The sequence below is a fragment of the Scyliorhinus canicula genome, chromosome 15 (genome assembly GCF_902713615.1).
Source record: "Scyliorhinus canicula chromosome 15, sScyCan1.1, whole genome shotgun sequence".
NCBI classification, from domain to species: Eukaryota; Metazoa; Chordata; class Chondrichthyes; order Carcharhiniformes; family Scyliorhinidae; genus Scyliorhinus; species Scyliorhinus canicula.
In genome coordinates, this window is record NC_052160.1 from 129,284,751 (window position 1) to 129,308,226 (window position 23,476).

General features: G+C 46.8%; 1 protein-coding gene across 3 annotated transcripts in view; it reads right to left on the reverse strand.

Annotated features, from left to right (window-relative positions):
- Positions 1-2,440: 2,440 nt before the first annotated feature.
- tafa3b (TAFA chemokine like family member 3b) overlaps positions 2,441-23,476 on the reverse strand; it is a 123,758-nt gene continuing 102,722 nt past the window's right edge. For 2 of the 3 annotated variants that reach the window (XM_038819806.1, XM_038819807.1), the window contains 2 exons: positions 13,799-13,923; positions 2,442-3,263 (listed from right to left, as the gene is read on the reverse strand). In XM_038819806.1, coding sequence (XP_038675734.1) covers positions 3,210-3,263; positions 13,799-13,923 — 179 coding nt within the window. In that variant the 3' untranslated portion in view covers positions 2,442-3,209. Of the gene's footprint in view, positions 3,396-13,798; positions 13,924-23,476 lie in introns of all 3 variants that reach the window. The other variant, XM_038819808.1, reaches the window with a different exon arrangement.

Below are 23,476 nucleotides of genomic sequence, written 5' to 3' on the forward strand. Positions count from 1 at the left end.
TCGAGTCTGCACCGACCCACTTAAGCCCTCGCTTCCACCCTATCCCCGTAACCCAATAATCCCTCCTAACCTTTTTGGTCCTCAGGGCAATTTAGCATGGCCAATCCACCTATCCTGCACATCTTTGGACTGTGGGAGGAAACCGGAGCACCCGAAGGAAACCCACGCAGACACGGGGAGAACGTGCAGACTCCGCACAGACAGTGACCCAGCAGGGAATCGAACCTGGGACCCTGGCGCTGTGAAAATTGCGGCTTGCCCTCAACCCCGCTGAGAATTTTGTGAAATTGCAGCATCTCTGATTTAAATGCCAAATAAACTCAGCAGCGAGATTTGGGGCGGATCTTGAAGGAGCCTTTTAATGATGATTTATGTTGGGGCAATGGCACTCAACACTGAAGCCTCATTCCGGCAGTTAGTGTACTCTTCCTAGAGATTTTTAAAATTTTAGATTTTAATTTTCTATTCTTCTTTTTCCTTTCTGTCGCCTTTTGCTCTCTCTCTTCACCCACTCTTTCTTTTTGCCTCTTTATTTCTCTCTCCACACCTGATTTGAATCTAATTCATCCCATTTGCTTCTCTGTTGCTCCCCCCTTCTTCCTCAATCTTTAATTTCCTTGGGTTAAGAAGGTCGATTTTGGCCCTGTGGTTCATGGTGGTCCCGTTGCCATCATCAGCTCACTCCCTCAGCGCTGTGAGGGGCAAAAATAACTTGTTCAGGTAAACAGTGAGGAAGCGAAGGCTAATTAATGGGAAACGCTACAAGGTGCCCCAGTCCAGGGAATTCTGGACCATTATCAGATTTTACATTCAACCCATTTTGGTCCATCAGTAGTTGTGTTGTTAGGGAAGCAACACTGAATGATTCAACCAGTCATTCCCCCAGTTGTGACTTCTGGGTTTGGAATACAGCACCTCCAGCCTCTTATATTAAGACAAATCACAAATGGATTTTGAAGTTGATGTGGTGCCTGGATTGACATCACTGAGAAAGGAACCTTAAAATAATGCACAAAAATAACATAAATACCTTAGATTATTGAGCATGTTAAAGGCATTATGAGAATGGGCAACAGTTGTCACAACAAAGAAAATATGGGATACTGCTTCCTCTTCCGAAATTCTGGAATCACACTGCCACCCCCCCCCCCCCCCCCCCCCCCCCCCCCCGCCCCTTTCAACCACCGCCCCCAAACCACTCCATGTCCTTACAAACTCTCCTCAGGCAGCACGGTGGCCCTGTGATTAGCACTGCTGCCTCACGGCGCCGAGGAGTCGGATTCGATCCCGGCTCTGAGTCACTGTCTGTGTGAAGTTTATGCATTCTCCCCGTGTCTATGTGGGTTTCACCCCCACAACCCAAAGATGTGCAGGATAGGTGGATTGCCCCTTCACTGGAAAAAATGAGTTGGGTACTCTAAATTTATTTTTGAAGAAAGAACTCTCCTCAGAACTCATCTTTCTGACCACGTTTCAGTAACTCCACCCAAAATCTCTTTCAGAGTCTATTTTGTTTCATTATGCTCCTACAAAGCAGCTGGAGACATTCTAAGGTACACATCACACTCCACATTGAAGCTTAAATTATCCAACATTCTGTCACCGATGAGGAACATGGTTATTCATGAAGGCCCCGCCTTCTCAACCTTGCCCCTCGCCTGAGGTGTGGTGACCCTCAGGTTAAATCACCACCAGTCAGCTCTTCCCCCTCATAGGGGACAGCAGCCTATGATCATCCGGGACTATGGCAACTTTACTTACTTTCCGCTATTCTCCAGCATATGGGATTGGGCACATATCAAGGGCACTGCACAAATATTTTTCATCTATTGTTTTCAAAATCTCAGGCAGCACGATAATGATTTTAAACTTGGTGTTTCTGATTCCTACTGTGTAACAACAGAAACATGCATTTGTACAGCGCCTTCAGTACGGCGGAGTGTCCCAGTGCATGATCAATGCCACCCAGCCGAATGATGGGGCAGAGGTGTGGGAGGTGGATGGTGTGATCAACCATGTCAAAGGCTGCCTCCAGGTCATAAGGGATGAAAATGGAGCATTCTCCATGGTCAAAGACACATAGGATGTCAGTCGTGACTTTGATAAGAGTGGGAAGAGCTAAAGGTTAGAGCAATAGATCTTTGCCCAAAGAGTCTTATCAATTTCAATTTAACAAGCCCAGCGAAAAGTCACAGCAATAAATTTAAAAGACAAGGCATTCTCTTTATCAGACATGAACATGTATTAACTCTGAGTTTGTACAGTAATGATACAATCTAACTGGGGGATTACAGAAGGTCACAAGATCTGATTAATTTTCACTATTCAATCTTGCCTACAGTCACAAAGAGCCAATGAGGAGGCCCATTATAAAAATACAGAAGAGACATTGCTGCAGGACCAGTAATGGAACAATTGGAGGAGGGAGGGAGGGAGGGAGGGAGGGAGGGAGGGAGGGAGGGAGGGAGGACAACAAATCCAGAAGGAGAAGTGATCCTAGGAATTACGTGATGGCATAAACCAGTCATACTGTTGGCAAGTGAAACCTTCCGAGGAAGAAGATGGATTGAGTCCAGTCAGGTGCAACAACAGGAAATTCTAAAGTCACCTTAACACCTGAGCAAGGTTGCTGGCCATCTACTCAACTCCCACAAGAATAGCTTTCGCACATTGGCATTTGCTGTCACATTCGTCCATCCTATGGATTGAGGAAATACTACAGTTCAGCCACGCACCCTGCCATTGCTATCAGTGGCTGCTCCAGAATATTGTCTACTTGAAGCAGTTTAAAACCAATAGACTGAGTTTTGCTGACTGGAATTGGATGAAAAGAGACGAAAGCCAAAGTTTTTGTAGGAGTCATTCAGGTAAGCTTTCTTCTTTACTTTTGAAGGTGGCATAACATCGGGTCTTGAGGACCACATACTGAGAAGCCTTGAAGAAGTCACTGTGCTGGGCGATTGGGCAGGGCAGCATTGTCCCTTTATGACAAAGGTAGAGAGGAAGGGCCCAGGTTTCCCTCGTGATTCAGGCTTTGGTGTGCTGAAGGGAAGTTGGACTTTTAGCGCCCCCAATGTCCTTCCGCCTGCCATCTGTCACGAAGAGAGGTACATCGCAGCCTTTATCCTCGTCAACGTCCCAGTGTTCACCCATCACTACATTCCCTCCGATGCATCCTTTTCTCCCGTGTAGTGTCTCAGGTGCCCTCGTTATATCTGATGTTCCTTTGGGAGCCGAGGCGATTCCCATTCGGATAAAAGCAGCTGCTTGGGAACAAACTAGAAGTCAGGTTAACCGGTCCAATCTGTGAGGCCTTCAGTTGAAAGACGGAACACTTTTGATCTGTTAAAACATTAAACACTGCGTCCCGTATTCCCAAAGGACTATCGAGTGACCTGGAATACAACAAGAGTGAATGGTTACGTCACTGGGATACAGTAGCAAATCACTGGGATGCAGTCCGATATGCCGTGGGTTTCAGCTTCAACCCTCTGGCACACAAGGTCTAGTTGAGTTAGTAACGTCACTGTCAAAATTCGCATAACTGCTTCAAATCGCAAGACCCCATGACCTAAATACCTAATAGCCACTGCCTCATTACCCAGTTCAACCACGTCTACAGAACATCTTACTAACAAAGATCGCACATCAATATTAAATGGAATTACGCAAAGTCTTTTTAAAAATTCATTCTTGGGATGAGGGTGTCGCTGGTGAGGCCAGAATTTATTGCCCATCCCTAGTTGCCCCTGAGAAGGTAGTGGTGTGCTGCCTTCATGAACCGCTGCAGTCCATGTAGTGTAGGTACACACAGAGTGCTGTTAGGGAGGGAGTTCAAGGATTTTGACGCACTGACGGGGAAGGAACGGTGATATATTTCTAACTTAGGATGGTGAGTGACTTGGAGGGGAACTTGCTGGTGGTGCTGTTCCCATGTATCTGCTGCCTTTGCCTTTCTAGGTGGTGAAGGTTGCGAGTTTGGGTGGTGCTGTCAAAGGGGCTTTGGTCAGTTGGTGCAGCATTTTGTAGGTGGTACACACTGCAGCTACTGTATGTCAGTGATGGAGGGAGCGAATGTTTGTGAATCAAGCAGACTTCTTTGGCCAAGATGGTGTTGAGCTTCTTGAGTGTTGATGGCGCTGCACTCATACAGGCAAGTGGAGAGTATTGCATCACACTCCTGACTTGTGCCTTGTCGATGGGGAACAGGCTTTGGGGAGCTTGGAGGTGAGTTACTCACAGTGGGATTCCTAGCCTCTGATTTGCCCTTGTAACCACAGTATTTCCATGGCTGGTCCACTTCAGTTTCTGGTCAATGGTAACCCCCCCTCCAGGATGTTGATGTGGGGGATTCAGCGGTGGCAATGGCATTGAATGTCAAGGGGAGATAGTTGGGGACCATCATTGCCTGGCACTTGTGTGCCGCAAATGTTACTTGCCACGTGTCAGCCCAGGCCTGGTGTTGCAGCATTTGGACATGGGCTACTTCAGTATCTGAGGAATCCCGAATGATGGTGAACATTGTGCAACCATCAGTGAACATTCCCACTTCTGACCTTATGATGGAGGGCAAGTCACTGATGAAGCAGCTGAAGATGGTTGGGCCTAAGACACTACCCTGAGGAACTCCTACAGTGATGTCCTGGAACTGAGATATTGACCTCCCCAATCACCACAACCACCTTTCTGCTAGCTATGACTCTAACCAGTGGAGAGTTAACCCCAATTCCCATTGACTCCAGTTTTGTTATGTTAGTAAGAAGTACTTTGGCGGGTCAACAGTTGACCATTGTCGTTTCCGGTGCCTAGGTCGATGCCGAGTGATCCACCAGTTTCATCCCTTTTTCACTTTTGTAGCATTTTATTTACAACTGAGTGACTTGCTCGTCCACTTCAGAGGGCATTTAACAGCCAACCACACTGGTGTGGGTCTGGGGTCACATGGAGGCCAGACCAGGTATGGTTGGCAGATTTCCTTCTCTAAAGGACATAAGAACATAAGAACATAAGAACTAGGAGCAGGAGTAGGCCATCTGGCCCCTCGAGCCTGCTCCTCCATTCAATGAGATCATGGCTGATCCTTTGTGGATTTAGCTCCACTTTCCGGCCCGAACACCATAACCCTTAATCCCTTTATTCTTCAAAAAACTATCTATCTTTACCTTAAAAGCATTTAATGAAGGAGCCTCAACTGCTTCACTGGGCAAGGAATTCCATAGATTCACAAACCTTTGGGTGAAGAAGTTCCTCCTAAACTCAGTCCTAAATCTACTTCCCCTTATTTTGAGGCTATGTCCCCTAGTTCTGCTTTCACCCGCCAGTGGAAACAACCTGCCCACATCTATCCTATCTATTCCCTTCATAATTTTAAATGTTTCTATAAGATCCCCCCTTAACCTTCTAAATTCCAACGAGTACAGTCCCAGTCTACTCAACCTCTCCTCATAATCCAACCCCTTCAGCTCTGGGATTAACCTAGTGAATCTCCTCTGCACGCCCTCCAGTGCCAGTATGTCCTTTCTCAAGTAAGGAGACCAAAACTGAACACAATACTCCAGGTGTGGCCTCACTAACACCTTATACAATTGCAACATAACCTCCCTAGTCTTAAACTCCATCCCTCTAGCAATGAAGGACAAAATTCCATTTGCCTTCTTAATCACCTGTTGCACCTGTAAACCAACTTTCTGTGACTCATGCACTAGCATACCCAGGTCTCTCTGCACAGCGACATGCTTTAATATTTTATCGTTTAAATAATAAACCCGTTTGCTGTTATTCCTACCAAAGTGGATAACCTCACATTTGTCAATATTGTATTCCATCTGCCAGACCCTAGCCCATTCACTTAACCTATCCAAATCCCTCTGCAGACTTCCAGTATCTTCTGCACTTTTCGCTTTACCACTCATCTTAGTGTCATCTACAAACTTGGACACATTGCCCTTGGTCCCCAACTCCAAATCATCTATGTAAATTGTGAACAATTGTGGGCCCAACACGGATCCCTGAGAGACACCACTAGCTACTGATTGCCAACCAGAGAAACACCCATTAATCCCCACTCTTTGTTTTCTATTAATTAACCAATCCTCTATCCATGCTACTACTTTACCCTTAATGCCATGCATCTTTATCTTATGCAGCAACATTTTGTGTGGCACCTTGGCTTTCTGGAAATCCAGATATACCACATCCATTGGCTCCCCGTTATCTACTGCACTGGTAATGTCCTCAAACATTTCCACTAAATTAGTTAGGCACGACCTGCCCTTTATGAACCCATGCTGCGTCTGCCCAATGGGACAATTTCTATCCAGATGCTATTTCTTGCCTGATGATAGATTTCAGCATCTTCCCTACTACCGAAGTTAAGCTCACTGGCCTATAATTTCCTGCTCTCTGCCTACCTCCTTTTTTAAACAGTGGTGTCATGTTTGCTAATTTCCAATCCACCGGGACCACCCCAGAGTCTAGTGAAGTTTGGTAAATCATCATTAGTGCATCTGCAATTTCCCTAACCATCTCTTTCAGCACTCTGGGTGAACCCTGGGTGAACATGAGTGAACCCTGAACCCCATGGAATTTTACAACAACCACTGATGGTGACATGGTCAGCATTTGACTTTTAATTCAGTATTTATTTTATTAAATTCAAATTTCACCATCTGTTGTCCCTTGACAAAACAAATATGCTACTGCCTCACCTAACAACGTACTATGCAGAAACAGGACACTCAGCCCAATTGGTCCTGACCTGTGTTAATGCTCCAAATGAGCCTCCTCCCATCCTCCTTCATTTTACCTTATCAACATTCCTTTCTCCCTCGTGTGTTTTCCAAGTTCCCCTTAAATACGTTTTTGCTATTTGCCTCAACCATCCATGTGATAGAGTTCCACATTTGCAACACCCCTTGGGTAAAGATTTTTCTCCTGAGTTCCTGACTGGATTTAATCAGAGCTATATTACATTTATGATTCCTACTTTTGGATTCTCCTACAAGTGGAAACATCTCCCAGATGTTTAGATGGTCTCACGGTAGCACAATGGTTAGCACAATATGTTGCTTCATAGTTCCAGGATCCCAGGTTCAATTCCTGGCTTGGGTCACTGTCTGTGTGGAATCTGCACCTTCTCCTGTGTCTGCGTGGGTTTCCTCCGGGTGCTCCGGTTTCCTCCCACAAGTCCCGAAAGACGTGCTTGTTAGGCCAATTGGACATTCTGAATTCTCCCTCAGTGTAACCAGACAGGCGCTGGAGGGTAACGACTAGGGGCTTTTCACAGTAACTTCATTGCAGTGTTAATGTAAGCCTACTTGAGACACTAATAAAGAGTATTATCATTATTAACCAGTAAAAAATGTTCTGAATTTTAAAGAGCTGTATCGGGTCACCCCTCAGTCTTCTCTCTTCTGGACAATAGTGGTTAGGTTGCCCATGGTTAACAAGAGGTGACCACATTTGACAATACACTCACATTATCTCTCATATCCATTAACTCCACTCATTATCAAATAACTTCTCATCTCCCTGTTGAACTCACCACCAGTTTCCCCAAATCATTCTCCCTTAAGGTGATAGGTTCAAGCCCCCAAGTTCAGGAGCTGAGCACACAATCCAGACTGACTCTTAAGTGCAGTGCCGAGGGAGCACTGCACTGTCGGAAGTCTCAAATAATGTCAAACCAATGCCCACCTACCGAAACAGTGAAGATAAAAGGTCTCAGGGCACTATTGTGAAGAAGAGGAGGGAGATTATCATGTGTGTTCTGGTCAGAAGTTATCCCTTCACTAACACCACAGCTACATCGGTCCCGTAGCTCAGTCTTGGTTGTGGGACCTGGCTGTGTTCAAATTGGCTACCGCGTTTCCTACCAAAGGTGAACGGCCTTCCAAGAAGTGCTTCATTGGTTGAACTTTGGTTGAACTTTGGGACATCCTGAAGTTGTGAAAGATGCTTAATGGTTGTGAACGAAGAGTGTCTCCATGGACACAAACTGATTGAATAGTTAAGCCAATGTTCTTCAAAGTCGGGGGCACAACCCGCGGGTGGGTCGTGGGCAGGTGTCAGGAGGGTCGCAGAGCCGTTGTCCGCAGTGCTCCCAAATGCGCAAATCCCCACGCAGCAGGCTGCTTTTCATAACGCCGGCTGCAAGCGGCAGCGAACATGTTAAAAAAAATTCGGCCGCACTGCGCAAGGGCGCACGAATCGGGCATGCATGCGCAGTGCAGCCGCTATTTTTTTAAACGATTGCAGCTTTTTGTTTTACAAGTTCTGCAGTGGTTTTTACTCATTTATTCATTTAATTTTTATTTTTTTCATTTATTTTATTCATTTTATTTTTTTTCAAGTTCGGGGGGGTTTATTAATTTTTTTCATTTATTTTATTTATTTTGGGTTTTTTTACAAGTTCGGAGGGGAGGGGGGTTTTATTTGATAAAATTTTACAGGAAATAATTCAGAACTTTGGACAGATGGAGACTCCATACTTTCCGACACCGGAAGGCTTCACCTTCATCCAACTGGTTGGTTCCATTGGAGGAGCGTGTACGAGGGCCAAAGAGACCCAAAATCATTTCCTCCATTTTTGTCAGCAGCAAACAAGGTAAGAGAAAATGGTGGGCCGCGAAGGTCGGCCGGGTTGGGTCCCGAAGATTGGCCGGTTGGTAAAAATGGGTCCCCGGAAAAAAAGTTTGAAGAACACTGAGTTAAGCCACACCACGACTTCTCAACCCAAAAGGTGCACAGCGGATTTCAAATCACCGTTTGGTCGGTAATCACAGGACCCCGATTTAAGGTAACTGTCAAAACGACTAGAAGTGAATTGAGGGGAAGACACTTTACAGAGCGAATTAAGGAGGAATTCACTGCTAGAAAGGGCGGTGGAAGCAGATTCAATACTCAGTTTCAAATGAAATAGGAATTAAAAACTTGGAAAGATGGCACAGTGGTTAGCACTGCTGCCTCACAGCACCAGGGACCCGGGTTAGTTCTGGCCTCGGGTGACTGTGTGAAGTTTGCATTTTCTCCCCGTGTCTGCGTGGGTTCGCTCCGGGTGCTCCGGTTTCCTCCCACAGTCCAAAGATGTGCAGGTTAGGTGGATTGGCCGTGATAAATTGCCTCTTAGCATCACAAAGATGTACAGGTTAGGTGGGGTTATGGGATGACAGGTTGGGTGGGGTAGTGGGTCTTGGTAGGGTGCTCTTTGAGAGGGCCAGTGCAGGCTCGATGGGCCAAATGGCCTCCTTCTCCACTGTCGGGATACTAGGAAATTCTATTCCATGAACCATTTGTGTGGCTACGGAGAAAGAATGGGGGGATGGGGATTAAGCAGACATTCTTTCAATAAACTGTCACAGGATTGTGGAGCCAAATGGCCTCCTCAATTGCAGTCTGATTCTATACCAGTGAAAATGGTGGATGAATGGCACGCTCCTATAAAAACACATTTTGGATCGGAGATGGAATGGATCTGTGATCTGATTAATGCCATTAGCAGCCGTTCTGCGCACTATCTGGTTACATCAAAGAGCTGAAAATTGCATGCCTTGGCTTTCACATTATCTTCCAGCCCATCTTTTGCTTTGGTTGTGCCCAAAACCGATGTATTTCTCCTGGTTTAGAGCTGTGCAATGCACCAGACATCCTTCAGTTCTGCCCAACAAAAAATAAAACAACTTGTATTTAAATAAATGTCCCAAGGCGTGTCATGAAAGTGTAAATTAAACAGAATTTCACACCAAGCCACATAACAAGTCATTAGGAAAGGTGACCAAAATCTTGATCAAAGAGGTAAGTTATAAGGAGGATCTTAAGGGAGGAGAGAGAGAGTGCTAGGCGAGAGGTTTGGGGAGGGGAACCAATGTTTCGGGCCAGCCAGCGGTAGGCACGCCTGGCAATGGTGGAGCAATTAAAATCTGGGATGGACAAGGGGCTACAATTGGAGCAGCCCACAGATCTAAGAGAGCTGGACAAAGTTACAGACGTCGGGAGGGGTGAAACGCTGGAGTGATTTGTAAATAAAGATGAGCAGTGGGATTCTCCAACCTCCACTGGGTCGGAGAATCCCCGGGGGCGGGGCGAATCGCGCCCCGACGCCGGCTGCCGTATTCTCCGGCTCCATTTTTCGGGCGGAGGCGGGGTTCACGCCACGCTGGTCAGGGGCCGTTGGCAGCGGCCTCCCCAGCAATTCTCCGGGCACCGATGGGCTGAGCAGCCGTCCGTTTCTGGCCAGTCCCCCCATCGTGGGTTAGTCATGGTCCCACACGGCGGCACCTGGCAGGTAAGTCGGCTGGGGCGGACCTCGGAGGGGGGGGGTCCGCTCCTTGGGGGAGGGGGGGTGGGGCCACAGTGGCCTGGCCCGCGATCAAGCCCACTGATCTGTGGGCGGGTCTGTGCCGTGGGGGCACTCCTTCCTTCTGCGCCGGCCCCTGTAGGACTCCGCCATGGCCGGCGCGGCGAAGAGAGCCCCCATGCATGCGCCAGAGCATGCCGGCGGTTCCGCACATGCACGGGATCACGCCGGCCCTTTGGCGCATGTGCGGACTCGCGCAGTCCCTTTGGCGCCGGCTGGCACGGCGCCAACCCCTCCGATGTCCACCTAGACTCCGGAAGTGCGGAGAATTCTGCACTTTCAAGGGCTGTTGATGCCGGAGTGGTTCACGCCGGTTTTCCCGCCGCCATGGGAACTTAGTCCCGGCAAAGGAGAATCCCGGCCGATAAGTTTATAATTGAGATGCTGCCTGGACTGAAAGCCAGTGCTGATCAGCGGGTGCAGGCGTGGTGGGTGGACGGGGATTTGGCACACAGAGATCTCAGTCAGGTTGGAGGGCGTTTAGAGATTGGGGCGGAATTTGTTCTCACATCAAAGGTCCCACCATCAGGGCCAAAACCAGAGGGTGACTCCACTTTGCCAGACTGCAAGACCCTCCACCAGAAAAGGAGTTGAGGCTGGCACAGATCAGTCATGACCGTATTGAATGGCAGGGCAGGATTGAAGAGCCTGGTGGTCTACTCCTGCTCCTAGTTCTTGTGTTCTTATGCAACTCATCAGTGGCAGGCAATCAATTACCTTCTGCTGGGGTGGGCGCATACCGCTTCTCGACCGTTTGGCTAAGATGAGTGTGAGGTCAGGTGTAATGCCTGGATCTGGTATGTCTCTCATGTGGGGACCATGAATTAGATTCAATTTGAATTGGTTTTTGGAGCTGGCAAGGAGCTGGATTAGGGGTTTGCCCCTGTCCACACTCTGAGCTCTGACTTTGTAACGCTGATAAAGTAACAAAAGAAAAGATAGTTTCTTGCACTCAAGAACTGCAGGCCAATCACAGGGCTGGAAGATCAGTGGCATCACTGGAAGCGGTGGTCACCGGAAGAAGAGGATGCCATGGAAGAGAGGTTGCCCACCCAATGAGGTAGGTTTGGTGAGGGCAGGTGGCATTGTTGCCATGGGGGCACCTCCATGTGCCAAAGAGTACACAAATAGGAGCGTTCCTTCATTAGACCATTGGAGGCCAACAGGATTAACCAGGCAGAGGGTTCACCCGCTGTTGCTACAAGACCAGTGGGGGAAGAGGTGGCACTTAATTGGCCACTTACAGGCACTGAGCTGGAGGGCTATCTACCATCTTCCCTGCCACTGACAAGGTGGCATAACAGAGGGAAGGCAACAGACGCTTCAGCCTCGCCTAGTCTCGCCACTCTATGTGTACACTCCCCACCCCCAGCCTCCAAGCTTGGCCACAGAGACCTAGTAAAATCCAGCTGGGTGACAGGGCAATGTCAGGAAGGGATCTGAAAACCAGGAGGAGAATTTTAAAATCGAGGCACCGGTGGACTTCTGAGTCAATGTAGACCAGTGAGCACGAATAGCGAATAGAATTTCCTGCAAGGTAGGATAGATGAGGCGGAGTTTACGCCTGCAACAATCCTCCGAGGTTATAATCTCTGAAACATTACCTGAGCCACGTGCAAACCGGCATAGGGTACATAAAATTGGACAGCTGAATACATGGGTCAAAGGCTTGTGTGGGAGAAGTGTTATAGGAATATACCTTTAAGAAATGTTTTTGACTTATCATATGGCTTCAGTGATGTCATTGTGTGGGTGGATGGCTGTGGCTGTGGCTGTGACTCTGAGTTTTACTTTCGCTTTGAGTTTGGAATGGTTTGAACTGCGCAGGTTGAAAGAAGTGCCTCTCTATCTTAATTTTAAAAGCTGTTTCCAGACTACTTGAGAATTTAAAAGAGATAATTGCTTTCTGGGCAGAATTCAAACCTGCTGTTTGAAAAGGGGAACAAGAGTATCACTAACAAGTCTCATACCAGTAAGAATGCGGTGTGCTGGGCCACACCGTTGAAAGGTTTTACTTCGATTTTGTTATTGAATTGGAACAGTTAAGGGGGTATTCATTAAGGGTTATACATAGATTACTGTAGCTGTGTAGGGTCTTTATGTTTGTAGTTGATAAAAATTCTTACTGTGCGTGTTTATACAAATGTTAACTAAATTTGTAGAATAAAGCTTGTTTTTTTGATTGAAAGTGCCTAAGAACTCTATTGAATAACAGCTGAAAGGCAGGCTCTTGTGCTCGTCATAGCCAAAATCAATAAACAGTCAGAGGTCAGGTAAGCTCCATAATATACTTTGGAGTTTTTTAAACCCTGTCCCATAACAGAAGTGAGTTTTGGTTCATGGGGCATTGGCATCAATACAGGGGAAAGTGGGAGGTGTACCATGGGATGGTCTATATCTAACCGTGCCGGGACCAGTATTCTTGCAAACCGGATAATTAGGGAAGTAGAGAGGGCTTTAAACTAAATAGAGGAGGGGATTGTTCTGAACAGGGGATAGATATGTGAAGTGGCAGCATTTCCAGGCAGCTATTTAATTAATGATACCCAGAGTGTGTCAGGAGGGGACAGAACGTATAAACATTTTTGTTCAATAAATTTAGAGTACCCAATTATTCTTTTACAGTTAAGGGCAATTTGACGTGGCCAATCCACCTACCATGCACATCTTTTGGGTTGTGGGGGTGAGACCTAAGCAGACACGGGGAGAATGTGCAAACTCCTCATGGACAGTGACCCGGGGCCGGGATCGAATCTAGGTCCTCGGCGCTGTGAGGTAGCAGTGCTAACCACTGCGCCGCCCTCAGAGCACACAAACATAATCAAAGAGTCAGGAGTCACCCATTTAAAACCAAGATGAGGATATATTTCTTCCTTCCGGGGATGATGAATCTGTGGAATTGTTATCCGCAGAGTGTTGTAGAGGTTAAGTATGTTAAAGGCTGAGATAGACAGATTCTTAACCAGGAAGGGAATCAAGGGTTATGGCGATAAGGTGGGAAGGTGGAGTTGAGGATTATGACATCAGATCAGTCAAGGTCGCATTGATAGGCTGAATAAACCTACTTCTGCTCCTACTTCTCATGGTCTTTAACTGCTGCCACACGTCCCTCTCCTCCTCTTCCCGTGGCAGACAATTTGCGCTGAAATCTCTCCATTCTAATGAAGGAATATGTGAGGAACATTCTAGTGTAAGCGTGATGCTAAAATATTGTACAATTCTATTTGTTTGTAAATTAATTTGAAGCCAAACTCGGGCCAGAATTGGAGGAGTACAGAAATCTCAGGTAATTGTAAGGATGGAAGGCGAGGGAGGGGGGTAAAGCCATGGAGGAATTTGACACAAGGACGGGAATGTTGCAATGCAAGTAGAATGTGCAGGTCCGATGACTAATTGTGTATTGGGCAGGTGTCACCGCAGCGCTGATGAGAAGCTCGGACTAACCTTGGTGGTTTTGACTTTGTTTCCGGTGCTACAGCTCCAGCCACTCAGATCAGGAAGAACCTTACATTCCTCGCCCTCCAAACATGGTTCCATGTGGCACCACCACTTCTGAACAACGATGGAGGCTGCAATCAAGAGAAAGCACCCAAGGTGAGACAGGAACTGACATGAACCCCTCACCCACCACCTTCTCCTCACCCTGGGCTTCCCAATGAGGGAACGCATACCAAAAGATCTTGTGGCACTGTTGCGAAGAGGTGCATGGGGAGTTCTCCCCCGTGTCCTCGGCAACATTTATCCCTCAATCAACATCATAAAATAACACGATTGTCACGTTGGCGTTTGTGAGCTTTTGCTGTACATAACTTAATTACATCATTACCCACATCGCAACAGTGACTGTACCCCAAAGGTACTTAATTGGCCGTTGGAACATCTTAAGGTTATAGACATAGAACATAGAACAGTACAGCACAGAACAGGCCCTTCGGCCCTCGATGTTGTGCCGAGCCATGATCACCCTACTCAAACCCACGTATCCACCCTATACCCGTAACCCAATAACCCCCCCTTAACCTTACTTTATTAGGACACTACGGGCAATTTAGCATGGCCAATCCACCTAACCCGCACATCTTTGGACTGTGGGAGGAAACCGGAGCACCCGGAGGAAACCCACGCACACACGGGGAGGACGTGCAGACTCCGCACAGACAGTGACCCAGCCGGGAATCGAACCTGGGACCCTGGAGCTGTGAAGCATTTATGCTAACCACCATGCTACCGTGCTGCCCAATGGAGTTATGAAAGGTACTGTATAAAGGCAAGGATATTGTTATGGACTCCAGGCCAAATCTTCACATAAAGTTACTCTAAACGTTGCTATTTAGACCAGTCAGGCCTTTAGCAATTGCTTTAAGGACTCTTTAGAGCCAGGAATAGATCTCAAGAATTGTTCAATAGTGGATGTAACAATGGGCCAGAATTTTCTGGAATGGGGTGTTTCATGGTCTGTCACTCTCTCGCTCACACTTCAGATTGAAAATGTTTTGTCCGGGCAGCACGGTGGCACAGTGGTTAGCAATGCTGCCTACGGCACTGACGACCCGGGTTCAGATCCCGGCCCGGGGTCACTGTTCGTGTGCAATTTGCACATTCTCCCCGTGTTTGCGTGGGTTTCACCCCCACAACCCAAACATGTGCAGGATAGGTGGAGTGGCAACACTAAATTGCCCCTTAATTGGAAAAAATAATTGGGTACTCTAAATTTATAACAAAAAAAAAAGAAAATGTTTTGTCCCACCACTTTATGAAGGTGTAACTGACACTGGCACATTGAGGGCAATGGGGCATCTACAATGGCATCAATAAACTGTCTCCTTAGTCAATAAGATTAGTATTGAGGAAGAAGGAACAACATGGGCTAAACTTTTATGTGACTCCAGTCCCACAGAAACATTGCTGGCTCTTAAATACCCTTTGAATTGGCCTAGCAAGCCACACAGTTGTTGTTAGTGCTAGAGGAAGTTTGGGCATGGAAGGTATAGAGAACATAAAATAAATGGCTTGGGACACTAAATAAGACAGGGTTCTGAGTGCCTTGGTGGAGCACTCACTAAAACTAGCTACACACTGATTAGTGGAGTAAAGAAAACTAAGGGATAATCAGGAGTTGATATGAGGGCCTGGTACACTCCCAGTCTGCTCTAATCTTTTTTAAATGTTGTTATTGAAGATTTTCATTTTATACACTGTACAATAGTCAAGGACATGTGGATCGGATACAATTTACAAGAGTTCTCCATTGGCATCACCCCCTCCCCCCCCCCCCCCCCCCCCCCCCCCCCCAACCCTCCCCCTCCTTGGGTCTTGACCATAACCTGGAGTTTGACCCCAAAACTTTGACGTTGACCTCAATTTCATCTCAATACCAGCCATACTAACTCAACACTAATTTAATATCAATACTAGCCACATTAACTGAATATTAATTTATTCTCAATACTAGCCATACTAACTTCAATTTAAACCATAAACCTGATTGTGACAGGTTTATGGGGGGCAGCACGGTAGCATGGTGGTTAGCATAAATGCTTCACAGCTCCAGGTTCCCAGGTTCGATTCCCGGCTGGGTCACTGTCTGTGTGGAGTCTGCACGTCCTCCCCGTGTGTGCGTGGGTTTCCTCCGGGTGCTCCGGTTTCCTCCCACAGTCCAAAGATGTGCGGGTTAGGTGGATTGGCCATGCTAAATTGCCCGTAGTGTCCTAATAGTAAGGTTAAGGGGGTGAGTTGTTGGGTTACGGGTATAGGGTGGATACGTGGGTTTGAGTAGGGTGTTCATTGCTCGGCACAACATCGAGGGCCGAAGGGCCTGTTCTGTGCTGTACTGTTCTATGTTCTATATTCTATGTGACCCTCAAACCTGCCCCGCTTTATGATGCAGGATGGCCAACATCTTTGCTGTGGACTAACTTTATTAATAACACATTTTCATAGCGTGAACACACAACCGCAAGGCATCTGCAGCCTTGGTACAAACTTCTCTTTCATGTGCTATCTAACCTTCGATCCCCAGGTCAGGTGATCCTTCATTGTACAAAGTGTACCCTATAGTATTTAATACTGAAGGCTACAGCCAATTATTCCCTTTTTTAAAAACAAGAAACACTTCAGGTTTGTTTCTGGGAGAACAAAATAGGCTGTGAGTACAGCCTATTCAAGTGCATGCAGTCTCCTCTTTATTCTTTCGCTTGAAGGACAAGAGGCCTTCTCCAGCTCTGCGTCACTTTCACCTATTACATAGTTTCCAGGGCTCCCAGGTTTTGTCTGGTTATCTATTGCTTCGCTGGTGGATTCTGGTTCTTGATCTCCAACTTCACTTTCTGATTCAGACCAGGGTCACGTTTCATTCTTTTTTCTGTAGGAGTTTCCGGTTTCTCCTGGACTGTTGTCCGTTTGGAGTCTGCACCATGTAAGTTTTTTGTTCTCCTGTGATTCCCGTGACAGCAGAAGGATTCCAGATCCCTTCCTGCTAATCTGCACCATCTCTCCCATGTTCAGTTCAGGCAGAGGTTGGGCGCCTCGATCAAAGTATTGTTTCTGCTTCTGCTGTTGTCTCCGTTTGAGCAAAAATTGATTACAAATGATTTATTACAGTAATGCTCTTTCTATCCTTCCTCAGCAGCGCAGACTCAAAACACTTTGCATAATAATCGACTGCTAGTAGGTTGTCAAATGTGAACAAGCCCACTCCAGATCTCTGCCAGGGTCTCGCTGCAACACTGTGTGGTTGAAGTGGTTTTTTTTGTTATGATTCGCTGTGCCTTTGGCACATTGCACAAGCTTTCACCATTTCCCCGCTTTCTGCTCCCATTCCAGGCCAATACATTACATCTCAAACTCTACACCTGCATGTTTCAGCCGAGGTGAGGAGGAACTACTTCTCACAGAGTATAGTGAATTTGTGGAACTCGCTGCCCCATAGTGCGGTGGAATCTGAGTAACTAAACAGTTTCAAGAAGGAGATAGATATGTTTCTGATTTTTAAAAACGCATTAAAGGGATATGGGCAGATGGGGAGGTGGATTTGAGACCAGGAAGAGATCAGCCATGATCTGATTGAATGGCAGAGCAGACTCGAAGGGCTGAATTGCCTACTCCTGCTCCTAATTCCCATGTTGCTGTTTTCGAGCGTGCGAAGCAGCATTTCTATCCTCGGTGTTGCAGGAATTATTATCTTTCCTCCTTTGAAAAGTATTCCCTCTGCTACGCAAGGTTCGTCTTAAAAGTTCCAGTACTCTTGGACGGCAGAAAGGGCTCTGCTCCCACGTGTGAGCCAGCCAATTTGCACAATTTCCTGCAGGTTTCTCAGGGTGGTGCCGTTCTTGGTCGCTTCCCTGATCTCACCCAGTTTGCTTGACGCCACAGGTACGTCCTTTGTCAGCGTGTGGACCTGCCCTTCCATTTCGTTGCCCTCTTCTTCCGTGATGGCTAAGTACGAACGTGGCAGAGTGTCCGAAATGCACATTTCTTTGCCCTGGTTTGTATTTAACTTGGACCTAGTACTTTTAGAAATGCAATAAAAGTCTGTGGATTCTTGGTGGTGCACAGTTCATGGGGCTTTTTAAGTGTAGCATCCAAAGGCTTGTGATCTGAGTCTACCTCCAAGCTTTGCCATAGATAAATTGGTTGGAAATGCTCTTAGCCAAACACAATTGCTATAATTTCTTTCTCTATTTGGGCATTACGCTTCTGTGTTTCAGTCGCTGTCTTTGAAGCGTACGCTATCGGTGCCTCATTGTACAAGAGGACAGCCCTCAGGCCGGTTCTGAAGTGTCCACGGATAACCTGAATGGCTGACTGGCATCGTAATACTTTAACACTGGTGCCTAGATCATTGTGCATGTTAGACTGGCCAAAGCTTTTGGGCGATTTTATTCCCAGTGCCATTTCATATCACTTTCCGAGAGGTGCTGCCAGATCTGATATGTACGGAATTAATTTCCTGAGACAGGTCACCATGTCCAAAAACATTGCCAAGTCTTCTTTACATTCCGGGGGATAGCACATTCACGACTGGTTCGATTTTGCTCTGATCCGGCTTCGGTCCCTCACTTGTTCGCACATGTCCCAAGTATCTGATTTCATGCAGACGTATTTTTCACTTTTCCTCCTTCAGCTCAGAGTTCCTTTCTCCAGCTCCTGCCAGCACCTGCCACAGTCTGTGGTCGTGTTCTTCTCGCGTGGCTCTCCAGACCAGCACATCATCGACATAGGTGTCCACGTAGCCCTCCAGCCCTTCAAACAGCTGCTCCATTATTCTGAGGAACACGTCAGGAGCTGAACTGTTTACCTGCGTCTAACTGCTTGGCTGTAAGCGGCCTATCACCTTGTGTCATCTGTTTAATCTCGCCTTTCGTTGTCTCTGCCGCTCTGCAAATATTTACTGATTGACTGCTTTTTCCTCTGTGTGATCCACTTCTCTCAAAAGCTGTTCTCCTAGACTATCATCGGCGATCTCACAAATTATTCTATCTTGTTTGAGTGATTCCTCAAGATCTCCAAATTCACACCATTTTTGCTCATTTTCTAATGTTGTCACTGCCTTGTGTGCACATAAAAAATTTGTATCTTTCATACGTGATGGTTTTCTGAGGGTGGCAGTAAGCTTTGAATTGTTCCATTATTTCTTTCAAGCCATTTTGTTTTACATCACTTTCAAATGTGAATGTGTTACAAACCAGTCATTTCCAAACCCAGGGTCGCGACCACTGGGTGGGTGGTGGGCGGGTGTCGGGAGGGTTGCCATGCATCAACAGCGTTCCCGATCGCGAGGCCATGCGTCGTGGCGTTCCCAATTATAATTCTGACCATCCCGAGCATGTGTGCCCCCCTCAGCAGTGCATAGGCCCGGAGCTCAGTGGGGCAGTCTACCTCCTCCTTTCGAGTATAGAAGCAGGGATGTGTTGCTGCAATTGTACAGGGTGAGGTCACACTTGGAGGATGTTCTTGCTCTGGAGGGAGTGCAGTGAAGGTTTACCAGACTGATTCCAGGGATGGCGGGACTGTCATATGAGGACAGATTGACTAGGTTGGGATTGTTCTCGCTGGAGTTCAGAAGAATGAGGTGGGATCTCATAGAGACTTATAAAATTCTAACAGGACTAGACAGGGTAGATGCAGGGACGATGTTACCAATGATAGGTGAGGATTCAGGGTAAACCATTTTGGACAGAGATACAGAAACATTTCTTCCCACAAAGAGTGGTGAGCCCGTGGAATTCATTACCACAGGAAGTGGTTGATGCTAAAACTTTGAATAGATTCAAGAAGCGGTTGGATATAACACTTGGGGAGAATGGGATCAAAGGCTATGGAGAAAAAGCAGGATTAGGCTATTGAGTTGGATAATCAGCCATGATCGTGATGAATGGCGGAGCAGACTCGAAGGGCCAAAAGGCCTCCTCCTGCTCCTATCTTCTATCTATCTATGTATCCTCCTGAGATGAGCGCGCTTTTGAGACCCAGGAATAGATTTTTATTTTAAATTGCTGGAGTCTTCCTGCTTGGAGTGGTGGCAGAGAGGAGGCCACGGGCCCTGTGCGCTGGCGTCCCGTGTTCTGGCCGCGAGAGAGATCCCTCCATTTTGCAGCTGCAAGCAGTGCTGGTGTGAACTCCAGGGCCTCAGGTGAACAACCCTTGAAGAGGCTGAAAACAGGAACAAAGCAGCATAAAGATGATTACTTGAGGTATGGGTTTATTAATTGTACCACTGGAAATCAGGATTCAAAGTCCATGAGAGCTAATATCCAGGAAAGCACTGGCAAATGACAGATTAAAACCCTCAAAACTCAAAGACATGGCGAGTTCGAGGACAAACCTCTTGATCTTTTTCAATGGACGCAGTGCGATCTTATTTCATCAACTGAAGTCATGATCAGAAATGTAACATTGAATCACAAAGCAAGTGAGATTGTGAGGGCCAAGCAGGCACAGCTGTCACGTTAAAGCTAAATGAAAATGGTGGGTCACGAAGTTCAGGTGGTGTGGGTCGCAAAGGTCAGCCGGCGTGGGTCATGAAGGTCGGCCAGCTTGGGTCACGAAGGTCGGCCGGCGAGGATTGCGAAGGTCGGCCAGCATGGGTCCTGAAGGATGGTCGATTGGTAAAAATAGATCCTAGGTAAAAAAGTTTGAAAAACACTTATAAATTACTAGGGCTTCTTCCCCTGCTACGTGAAGAAAGATGGAAGTGTGTACCAATGGGTTTTTCTTATTACTGCCCGTCAGTGTGAGGTACAGGCCGAAGCGCTGCTGGAACATCCTCCAGTTTCTGCCGAGTTTGTCCTCCAACCTGAGATCTGTCGGTGGTTTCAGAATCTCCAACATTGCCTTCAGTTTGCTTCTGACACCAGGCCTTGTTTTTAGGATGCAGGATGACTAACACCATTGCTGTGAACTAACTTTACTAATAACACATTGCGGTGGCTTGAGACATACTCTGGAGGCTTCCAGTAGTAAACAAGGGGTTTATTGATGAAAGGCAAAGGCTGGTATTGCTACAGGCACAGAATACAATATAATAGGTCTGGTCACTTCAACTCCGAGTTCCACACTGCCCAGGATCCTGTTCACAGGGCCCTGCTCTCAGGCACCACCACCCCCGATGCAAACTCTCTATTGGCTGGGATTTTCATGCTCCCACATAATTGGCCCCAAAGTGGTCACGTGGTCCACCAAGCCCACCCCCTTAAAGGGACCGTGCTACCACATATATTTTCATAACATGAACACACAACTGCAAGGCATCGGCAGCCTTGTTTCATCCTTCTCTTACATCTGACCTTCGACCCCCAGGTAAGGTGACCCAATGTAGCACAGAGTGTACCTTATTGTACCTAATACTTGGCTCCACAAACACAATCAACTATTATCATGACAAAACCTGGCACTAATCATTTCTGACTGTAGCCCGAATCCTAATTCTAACCCTAACTTTAAACCTGACCAAAATCGCTGACCTCAACCCACTAATCCCTAGATCTTGCTAACTTAAAGGCTTCAGGTTACCCCAAAATAGTCAGCTCCCTGTGGCAGCTACACTCGATACACAACAATGTCAACACGAGAGAATTAACAATCGTGAGGCCATCACAACACCTTCATCAGGAAAAACAAAAATCCATGGATTATTTCTGTGTCAGCGGACTGCTCGATGAATTATAGACTGCGATTCTGAAATCCGATCACATCATACACCATGAGCGGGAAGCTGACCACCCAGATAGAGTTACAGGGAGGAGGATTTATATTTACATAATGAAGGTCATTGAGCTGGCATCTAGTCACTAGTAGGATGAAGGGTCACTGGACTTGTGACAACTATTTTCTCTCAGATTAATAACTGTCAGAATTACCTTTCACTGATAAATGCTAATCAATTGGCTGCTTTCCAGAAAAATAAACCCTTTGCACCAATTGCTTGTTAAAGTTTATTTTTGAATTATTAACTTTCAGGTTTTAGGGGTGATTTTAAATCCTGATGTTTGGGGCAACATTCATTCAATATTAGTTATTGTTAATTACTGGTCATTAACTATTAGTTCCCAACTTATTAATGATTAATTATTTGCTTCTCATATTTTCAATTACATTTTAGCAGCAACAAAACAAATAACACGGTTCAAATGCTGGCCACCTGACACACCTCATTCTTAACATCTGCTCACTCTTTATTCTGCTCCTTGCCCACTGCTGACCCCACTAACCCTGTAGGGGCTCGTTTAGCACACAGGGCTAAATTGCTGGCTGTGAAAGCAGACCAAGGCAGGCCAGCAGCACCGTTCAATTCCCGTACCAGCCTCCCCGAACAGGCGCCAGAATGTAGCGACTAGGGGCTTTTCACAGTAACTTCATTTGAAGCCTACTCGTGACAATAAGCGATTTTCATTTCATAAGCAACAGACAGGACTATTGATTGTTCCTTACTGGTGGCGTAGCTCTGTGAATTGATTCATAACAGGGTTCGATTCTGACTTTGGGTGAATGGATGTGTGGAGTTTGCACTTTCTCCCCGTGTCTGCGTGGGTTTCCTCAGAGTGCTCCGGTTTCCTCCCAGATGTGTAGGTTAGTCGGCCATTCTAAATTGCCCCGTTGTGTCCAAACGTTAGGTGGGTTTATGGGGGTTGGGCGTGGGCCTAGGTAGAGTGCTCTTTCCGAGGGTCGGTGCAGACATGATGGGCCAAATGGCAATTTGGCATGGCCAATCCACCTAACCTGCACATCCTTGGACACTGACAGACAACATAGCATGGCCAATCCACCTAACCTGCACATCCTTGGACACTGACAGACAACTTAGCATGGCCAATCCACCTAACCTGCACATCCTTGGACACTGACAGACAACTTAGCATGGCCAATCCACCTAACCTGCACATCCTTGGACACTGACAGACAACATAGCATGGCCAATCCACCTAACCTGCACATCCTTGGACACTGACAGACAACTTAGCATGGCCAATCCACCTAACCTGCACATCCTTGGACACTGACAGACAACTTAGCATGGCCAATCCACCTAACCTGCACATCCTTGGACACTGACAGACAACTTAGCATGGCCAATCCACCTCACCTGCACATCCTTGGACACTGACAGACAATTTAGCATGGCCAATCCACCTAACCTGCACATCCTTGGACTGTGGGAGGAAACTGGAGCACCCGGAGGAAACTCACGCAGACAAGGGGAAAATGTGAAAACTCCATACAGTCACCTAAGGCTGGAATTGAATCTGGGTCCCTGGCGTTGTGAGGCAGCAGTGCTAATCACTGTGCCACCGTGCCACCCTAAAGATGTAGAGAACATGCTTAGCACCGTTTGAGGGAGTCCAAATCTAATAAATTAAATAGTAAATTCAGGAGAAACGTCTTGAAGAGTGGTGAGAATTTGGAACTCACTCCCACAGGAAGTGGTTGAGATGGGTAACATTTATGGGGAAATCTGGATAAGAGCCTGAGGGTGATGAAATTCAAAGATGACAGGGATGAGGGACTTCAGTTATGTGGTGAGAATAATGAGGTTGGGGTTGTCTTCCTTAGAGAAGAGAAGGTTAAGGGGGGATTTAATTGAGGCATTCAAAGACATGATTGGTTTTGATAAAGCAAATAGGGGGA